The sequence below is a fragment of the Bison bison genome, unplaced genomic scaffold (assembly GCF_000754665.1).
Source record: "Bison bison bison isolate TAMUID 2011002044 unplaced genomic scaffold, Bison_UMD1.0 scf7180017864224, whole genome shotgun sequence".
Lineage (NCBI taxonomy): Eukaryota > Metazoa > Chordata > Mammalia > Artiodactyla > Bovidae > Bison > Bison bison.
In genome coordinates, this window is record NW_011494796.1 from 6,126,918 (window position 1) to 6,136,102 (window position 9,185).

At 48.4% G+C, this 9,185-nt stretch overlaps 1 protein-coding gene across 1 annotated transcript in view; it reads right to left on the reverse strand.

Annotated features, from left to right (window-relative positions):
• The window catches only part of PGPEP1L (pyroglutamyl-peptidase I-like), a 71,102-nt gene that overhangs the window by 11,293 nt on the left and 50,624 nt on the right, over window positions 1-9,185 (reverse strand). Inside the window, exons 3-4 of the mRNA XM_010845846.1 lie at window positions 1,282-1,404; window positions 42-268 (exon numbers count right to left, since the gene is read on the reverse strand). Of these exons, the coding sequence (XP_010844148.1) occupies window positions 42-268; window positions 1,282-1,404 (350 nt within the window). The remainder of the gene's footprint in view (window positions 1-41; window positions 269-1,281; window positions 1,405-9,185) is intronic.

Genomic DNA, 9,185 nt, shown 5'->3' on the forward strand with positions numbered 1-9,185 from the left:
AGCCCTTCCTCCTCCCCTGCAAGCCCAGTATCAGGACGCACCTACCCGCGTCTCGGGAAAAGGCCACCTCCACGCCCTGCACTGCCGCCCGCCTGCTGACCGCCTTCATGCTGACCTCTGACGTGATCACTTCTGGCCCATCCGGAAGGCACACGCCGCACTCGGGCCGGAAGCCCCGGATGTCGGCGTCTCGGTAGCCTCGGTTCTTGCTGCACTGCTCCAGAAAGATGGCCTTGGCGGCGGGGTCCACGCCCACATGCACAACGAACTGTGTGAGCACATGTGGAGGCAGAAGATTAGGGAAACTGAGGTCCCCTCTGCTCTCCAGACGGTTCAGAGGGAGAGCTCTGGGGAGCAAGACACCCCAGTCCCCCAAATGTGCCACCATCACATCCATCCCCTGCCGCTCCCCTTGATGAATGTGCTGGAACGAAAAATCACTGGATAGACACCTACATGGTATCTAATTTAAATATTTTCCTATTTCAAAACATTTTTATATGGCAGTGTATTCCTTTTTTCCCTGGGGGGTCCCAGCTGGTATCTAAGACTATCCCAGGAGAAGCTTAGTCTTTCCCTGGAAGCTTCCATCTCTTTTATGAAATTTTAATAAAGGAAGTTAATAACAGTCTAATAAAATACTGTTAGAATTTTTTGAGCTGATTATTTTTCCTCTTTGAAAAATGTAGCTCATTATATTATCAAAACATTAGGGTATCATCTTAAAGGTCTGGTGGTATTTGTTCTATTAATATCATCTGGTCTTCATATCTGGAGGATGTTTGTACCAGTTTCCTGCATAGTAACTCTGTTCTGATAAAATATTCTGGGAGTGATGAAATGGGCCTCTCCAGGTGGGCCACTCTCCCACCTCCGGGTGGGGGCCACCCTCCAAATGCTCTCCTAGGCCAAGAGGTCCTTGCCTCTCACCCCATCTCACAACCCACCTGCTCTGCAAGGGCCTGGCTGGGACTAACCCAGGGGCCTCTCTGTTAGGTGGGAACTACCTTTGAGTCCAGGCTGGGAATAAAGCTTCCTTTTCTTTTCCTCCTTCTCTCTTTCCAGAGTCTTATTCTGAGATTCTACTCTGTATTTCATCTTAAACTTTTATAACCAGACCCTTTTGAAATTGTCTGGGCTGTTACTGGTGGGCAGGGGGCAGGATACACTTGAGCCATCAACCCTAGAACCAGGGTCCTGGGGTTCACAGGCTCTGGGTCTCCACACATAATCATCCCACCCCCCGCTCCCATCCCCACTGCCTCCCTTGCTGTCATTTACTTGTGGTTGAAGATCTTCCCAGATTCTGGCGACCCTTTGTTTCACTTCCCTGTAATCCACCGGCAGCTGAAGAGTCTGCAGCTCTACCTCCATGTCATTCCCCAGGCCCAGTTTGGAGAGTTCCTGCAGAAAGAAACAGGTGGGTCACCTCGCTTGCTGGAGGGCCACAGGGAGCTCCTCACAAGCCAAGTTCAGGGCCATCCAGTTCGTTGCTGGGGCCTTTGGGGGCCTGGACCTGCCCTCAAGGAGCTCCCACAGAGGCGACGGGTCAACAGTGGGCCAGAGCTCCTGCTGCCCGCACAAAGCCCCATATAGTTGCCCTTGTCAAGGTGCACAGACCCCAAAGGCATGTCTGACCCAGTCTGCAGGTCAGAACGGCGTTCACAGAAGGGATGCAGGGTACTTCTAGTGGACAGATGAGGGTGAGCCAGATGGAGAAGCTGAAGGGTGTATAAGACAGAGGGAGGTGCACCCGGAGCTGAGAACAGAAATTCATCCTCTCTCTTGCAGATGGAAGTCCAAAACCAAGGTGTCAGCAGGGTGATCCTGCCTCTGAACCTTGCCAAAGGCTCCTACCTTGCCTCTTTCAGCTTCTGGCAGCCCCCAGTAGTCCTTGGTTTGTGGTAGCATAACTGCGGTCTTCACATCATCGCCCCTTTGTGCGTGTCTGTCTTTCTGTCCAGGTTTTCTGCTTTATAACAACACCCCACCCATGACACTCTCTAAGGTAGTGCTTTCCAGAAGGCTGATGGCTTCACTACTGCCAAACCAGAAAGTTCAGGAAGGCCAAACTGTATTTCTCCATGGCCTTTATAGTTATAGGCGTGGGATGGAGTACGTTGGATACCGAAGTGAAGTGAAGTGAAAGTCACTCAGTCGTGTCTGACTGTTTGTAACCCCATGGACTAGACAGTCCAAGGAATTCTTCAGACCAGAATACTGGAGAGGGCAGCCTTTCCCTTCTCCAGGGGATCTTCCCAACCCAAGGATCAAACCCAGGTCTCCCACATTGCAGGCAGATTCTTTACCAGCTGTGCCACAAAGGAAAGCCCAAGAATACTGGAGTGGGTAGCCTATGCCTTCTCAGGGGCTCTTCCGACCCAGGAATCAAACCCGAGTCTCCTGCATTGCAGGCAGATTCTTTACCAGCTGAGCTCTCGGGGACCAGGCATTTCTGTGTGCTTTACTTATCTGAAAGTCAGTACCCAAAGGTCCTGCTTCTCCTTATCAGCTGTTTCTTTTCAAGCTTCCTATGCGGTGCTCAAACAGCCTCAACTACAAGCTGGCATTAGAATCCCTTCCCTGCTGGATTCCAGTGGACTCAGAGTCTGGGGCTGCACTCCACAACTGGCCACCTTGACATTTCAGGGCAGGAAATAGAAACAGGCAATTTAGGTGAAATAAATACAGACATCACACTTTGCCTCACACCAGCTCAGCTCACCTTTTGCATCAACTAGATTAAGGAAAATATCTAATGTTTAGAGATCTTTGGATGTCAGAAATGCAGATAAGGAACTGCAGACCAGTATAAACTTGAACTTTTTCAAGGATTACCATGGAATTATCCTCCAGGATCCTCCTGATGCATTTTCTTTTCCTAACTGTGTGTCACCCTCTACCTCTTTCCCTCCCAGTTGTCCCAACACGGGGAGCTGGCACCTTGGCAGGTCTGCTATGTCACCAGCTCCAGGGATTCTGCTAAGGAGCAGCCAGTGTCCCCTGGAAAGAGGTGACCACTGCCGCCCATACTGTGGGGCTGGAAGTCCAGGGGCTTGCTGGTTCCCCTGGAGCCCTTTGAGCAAGAGGAGCAACAGATGGAGCCAACAGACACCTCCCACTGAGGACAGAGGTTAGACAGGAAGGTAACTACACCACCATGGGCTACAGGCCTCCTGGGGCCTTGGCCAGGCTGCCTGGATGGCTCTAGGAAGTCTGCAGTCATCCAGAGATCACTAGGTTTTGTGGTCAGCTGTACTGGTACTGGGAGAGGGAGCTATGGACTAAAAATATGTCCCTGACCCAAATTCGTATGTTGAAACCCTAAGGTTTAGATGAGGTCAAGAGGGTAGGGTCATGCATGATGGGATTTCATGCATGTATGCATGCATACTAGGTCAGGTGTGTCTGACTCTTTGCAGCCCAGTGGCCTCTAGCTCACCAGCTCCTCTGTCCATGGGATTCTCCAGGCAAGAATACTGGAGTGGGTTGCCATGGCCTCCTCCAGGGGATCTTCCTGACCTAGGGGTCGAATCTGCATCTCCTGGGTCTCCTGCATTGGCAGGCAGATTCTTTACCCCTGAGCCACCTCGGAAACCCACATAATGGGACTAACACCCTTATAAGAAGAAGAGAGGCCAGAGCCTTTCTTTGCCATTTGAGGCAGGACACAGCCAGAAGATACTGTAAGTCAGAAAGAAAGTTCTCACCAGGAACCAAATCTGTTGGCACCTTGATCTTAGACTTCATTTACTTCTCTGTGAGAAATGCATGCATGTTGTTTAAACTACTCAGCCTGCAGAATTTTGTTATAGCAGCCTAAGCTGACTAATACAGGGGAGCTTCCAGCTGGTAACGAGATAAGTCCTGGTTGAGTTTCAGATGCCTTCCAGTTCATCCATCCAGCTCATTATAACTCTTGAAAGTGACACAGACAACCCGGGACTGAAGTCAGAAACTGATTTGGGAATCTGAGGAACTCTCTCCAACCTGCAATCATGCAAAGAGTCTCCAGGCACTGCCTCATGTGGACGCTCGGCTCCCTCAAGCATGTGTTCTCTCTAACGCCTACACACACACACACACACACGCACGCACGGTGCCCTGGGCCATCTACACTGTGACCCATGGCAGACAATAGCATTTTACAAAGACTAAACCAAGCTGGTGGTCATCAGCAGCCTAAGCCTGGAATGAGGAGGGTACAGGGCAGAGGGGGGCACATGCAAAGTGAGACCCCACTAAAGTGAGACTCCAAAGGGCACGGACTTTGGAGTCACAAAGATGCAGGTTTGAGACCTGGCTCTGCCATCCTTTTTTTTTTTTGGCTACAATGGGTCTTTGTTGCTGTGCTTGGGCTTTAGTTGCAGAGACTGGGGGCTTCTCTTGTCGTGGAACACAGGCTCCAGGCATGGAGGCATCTGTAGTTGCAGCACACGGGCTTGGTAATTGCTGCTCATGGGCTCCAGAGCGCAGGCTCCGTAGTCATGGTGCGTAGGCAGAGGTGCTCCACAGCATGTGGGATTTTCCCAGATCGGGGATTGAACCCATGTCAGGGGACATCGGCAGGTGGATCCCTACCCACTGTGCCACCAGGGAAGTCCTGCCACCTTTCATTGGGCAAATGTGGGCATCTTATTTAGCTTTGGTGCACCTCTGTTTTCTCATCTGTGAAATGGGCATAAATAAAAGTTGGAGATGCTTTCACAAATTTTAAATGATTCACAAAAAGTGCCCAGCACAGTATCTGTCACATAATTGGGGCTTTATATGAAGGCCCAATATGTATAATTAGTCCATATTAATTGGAGAAAGTCATGCAAGAGGGATTTATTAAAAGTAATATTTATTAGAATTTGATTACTTTTAGCCTTTCAGAAGCAGGGAGTAGAATATTCTGCGTAAGCAGACAGCAGACAACTGGTTGCCACCACCCTTTCTGCCAAGGAGGGTTGGTAGTTTTAGCAAAGAGAGCATCAGTTCTATGCAGAGACAGCCAGGGGTTTGTACCTTCCAGACCGGCACACTTTCTCAGCTAGAATTGCAGAGTGTTTTGTGCCCAAGGGGCCAAGGACAAAGCCTGGTATAACTCTTACCAAAGTGGAATTCAGGGTACTGCTCTCGCCAGAGGAATCGCCAGGCTCCACGGGGAGCTGAGAGCCTGTGCCAGGCCCCCGATCCTTCAAAACGCCTGAACCCCACCAGTCACAAAGGCCTTTGGGAATAAGGGAGCCCCATCTTCTGCCTCTTCCACCCACTTCTTCCTGCCTCCATGTAGTCCAAAATCTGGTTGCCAGGAACACACAGAGATTTAACAAAGAGAACTCAGTTGCTCTCTGAATTTTTTTCAAATCCACCAAGGCTGTGGCACCAGCTGGTGCTGCAGAATGGTTGCTCTTTTTCCACAATCTGAGTCTTCTCTCATCTAATGGGAGTCTGTGGCTAGTACCATGAAGCAGGAAAGGATTTCTTCATTCAAACTTCTTGAGTGCTTGCAATGTGGTCCTCTGCTAGAGCATGGGCTGTCTGGGAGGTTCACATTCTCAGAGGAGATGGAGTATAGGAATGGGAAGTGATGGCAAGACTCCTGGTTCTGGTTCCAAGGGCTGTGTTGGGCCACACTGGGCTGTGGAATTCTGAGGACCTTCAATTATTAGGTGGTTAGGAAGGAGCTTAGACTCCATGTCTTCCTCTTCCTATTGTGTGTTTGTTGCTCAGTTGCTCAGTCTTGTCCGACTCTTTACAACCCATGGTAGCACACCAGGCTTCCCTGTCCTTCAGTATCTCCCAGAGTTTGCTCAAATTCATGTCCACTGAGCTGGTGATGCCATCCGGCCATTTCATCCTCTGTCATCCCCTTCTCCTCCTGCCCTCAATCTTTCCCAGCATCAGGGTCTTTTGAGTCAGCTCTTCACATCATGTGGCCAAAGTATTGAGGTTCAGCTTCAGCATCAGTCCTTCCAATGAATACTCAGGGTTGATTTCCTTTAGGATTGATTGGTTGGATCTCCTTGCAGTCCAAGGGACTCGCAAGAATCTTCTCCAGCACCACAATTTGAAAGCATCAATTCTTCAGCCCTCAGCCTTCTTTATGGTCCAAATCTCACATCCATACATGACTACTGGAAAAGCCATAGATTTGACTATACGGACCTTTGTCGGCAAAGTGATGTCTCTACTTTTTAATATGCTGTCTAGGTTCATCATAGCTTTTCTTCCAAGGAGCTCAGTTCAGTTCAGTTCAGTTCAGTTGCACAGTTGTGTCTGACTCTTTGCGACCCCATGGACTGCAACATGCCAGGCTACCCAGTCCATCACCGACTCGTGGAACTTGCTCAAACTCATTTCCTTGAGTTGGTGATGCCATCCAACCATCTCATCCTCTGTCATCCCCTTCTCCTCCTGCCTCAATCTTTCCCAGCATCAGGGTCTTTTCCAATAAGTCAGTTCTTCGCATCAGGTGGCCAAAGTATTGGAGTTTCAGCTTCAGCGTCAGTCTTTCCAATGAATATTCAGGACTGATTTCCTTTGGGTTGACTGGTTAGATCTCCTTGCAGTCCAAGGGACTCTCAAGAGTCTTCTCTAACACCACAATTCAAAAGCATCAATTCTTTGGCACTCAGCAAGCATATTTTAATTTCATGGCTTCAGTCACTGTCTGTAGTGATTTGGGAGCCCAAAAAATAAAGTCTTTCACTGTTTGGGCAAATTATTGAAACTCGCCAAGCCTCAGTTTCCTGATCTTCAAAATGTCGTAGAAACAGGACCTTCCTCACAAGGGCTGCTGTGAAAGTTAAGCAAGACCATCCACGTGGAGTTACAGCCTAAGAGGACTGCCCAGAGGGGCTTCTGATCTGAGCTTGGAGGACTAGCAAGAGTGTTCAAGGGGAAGAAATTAAGGAGTGGGAACTTGGAGGTGTGTGCAAACAGCCTTCCCTCCTCCCTTCTTACCCCCCTACTTCCTTCCTTCTGCCCTCTCTCTGTCCCTCCCTCCCCTCTCTTTCCCTTCTCCTTCCCTCCTTCTCTCGCTCACTCGTCCATCAGGCATCAGATGTGGATATGGCAGAGACCCTCCTGGGGCCTCTGTGCTGGGCTCTGGGTGAGGGTCTTGTGTGCCTGTGTGTGCGTGTCTGCGGGCTGACCATGGAAGAGGAAGCGATAGCCGGTTCTTCTTGACCTGCAGGGTTGGAAGGAACCTGGGAGCCATCGGCTGGTCCTGGAGATCCAGGCCCGTGCTCCCTCCAACCCCATCTAGGCTGGAGGTGCCGCACGGACACAGAAACTAGGGGCAGGCCTGGGAGGGGCTCACCAGGCACAGGAAAAAGCCGTGGAGGTGACTGGGGCTCTGACGTATTAAGTACAGGACAGCTACCAGTGGAGCATAATGCAGCTATTATAAACGATTTTACAAAGAATGTATTGACACAGGAAAACCCATGAAAAGAAACCAGTTTAAAAATAAGGATCTCAGACTGTTTCCTGCAGCCATTCATGGAAATAGGAGCATACTGACAATGAGGAGAATTAAGGGAGATTCTCATTTCTGTCTATATTTGTCGTAACATTTTTAAGGTGTATGTAGTATTTTTCCGGTTCTAAAAGCTTAACAAATAGTCTGGCTGATAATCAGACCAGCTGCCTCAGCAGCACCCTTGCTATCTGCAGGCAGTATGCCCAGCACCTCACCCCAGCCCCCTAACCTTGTCACCATTTTACAGATAAGGAAACTGAGGGTGAGTTTAAAAGAAGGGAGCCGTTCCAGAGACCCTCACAAAGGAGATGCCGCCACAACAGTGGGGTCAGCTGCTTAGGGCTGACCACAGCTCTCACCAAGGGCTTGGAAAATCTTAGGATTGTTTCCAGGTCACACTCTTTTCCTTAACAAAGCCAAGTTCCGCTCTCCACATTTGACAAATGTCCAGCCTACGCCCAATATCCTTTGGTTATTCCTCCAAAAGTCCAGTAATGAACAACAGTAACCCAGTAATTCTTGATCCTCTGCTTAGAGCAGTTGTCTCCAAATATTTTTGACCACATGCCACTATTGATGAAAAGATTTTAGTATGCACACATGCATACACACACACACACACACACACACACACAATATCATTAGCTGGTATCTTCATGTCTCAAGGCATGATACATTTTTCATGTGGGCTTTACTGTTCATATTCATTTTACATACAAGTATATGTAAATCTGTATTTATAATGGTTCCCTTAATTCTTCCCTCTTTTTGGCCAATTTCTTATGAGACTGTTACTGTTTTTACATCACAATGTGACTGGCAGAGGACTCAGATGAGGTTAGATAAAGGATCACTTGGCTGTTTTCACATGTGTTCAGGTTTGCATCATATTATCCTGTATCTGTGGGTTTCTTGAAGATCCTTTTTGTAAGGATTTCTTGATCATAATTTGAGGCTTAGTTTAATTAAAACTGGATAATATTAATTCTGAAACACATTAACTGAAGTGAAACACTTTATCAGTTAGTCTAGTCACTCAGTCGTGTCCGACTCTTTGCAACCCCACGGACTGCAGCACGCCAGGCTTCCCTGTCCATCACTAACACCCAGAACTCTCTCAAACTCATGTCCATTGAGTTGGTGATGCCATCCAAACATCTTATCCTCTGTCATCCCCTTCTACCGCCTTCAATCTTTCCCAGCATCAGGGTCTTTTCAAATGAGTCAGCTTTTTGCATCAGGTGGCCAAAGTATTGGAGTTTCAGCTTCAGCATCAGTCCATCCAATGAATATTCAGGACTGATCTCCTTTAGGATGGACTGGTTGGGTCTCCTTGCAGTCCAAGGGACTCTCAAGAGTCTTCTCCAACACCACAGTTCAAAAGCATCAATTCTTCAGTGCTCAGCTTTCTTTATAGTCCAACTCTCACATCCATACATGACCACCGGAAAAACCATAGTCTTGACTAGACAGACCTTTGTCAACAAAGTAATATCTCTATTTTTTAACATGCTGTCCAGGTAAGTCATAACTTTTCTTCCAAGGAGCAAGCATCTTTTAATTTCATGGCTGCAGTCAACATCTGCGGTGATTCTGGAGCCCCCCAAAATAAAGTCTGACACTATTGACACTGTTTCCCCATCTATTTGCCATGAAGTGATGGGACCAGATGCCATGATCTTAGTTTTCTGAAAGTTGAGTTTTAAGCCAACTT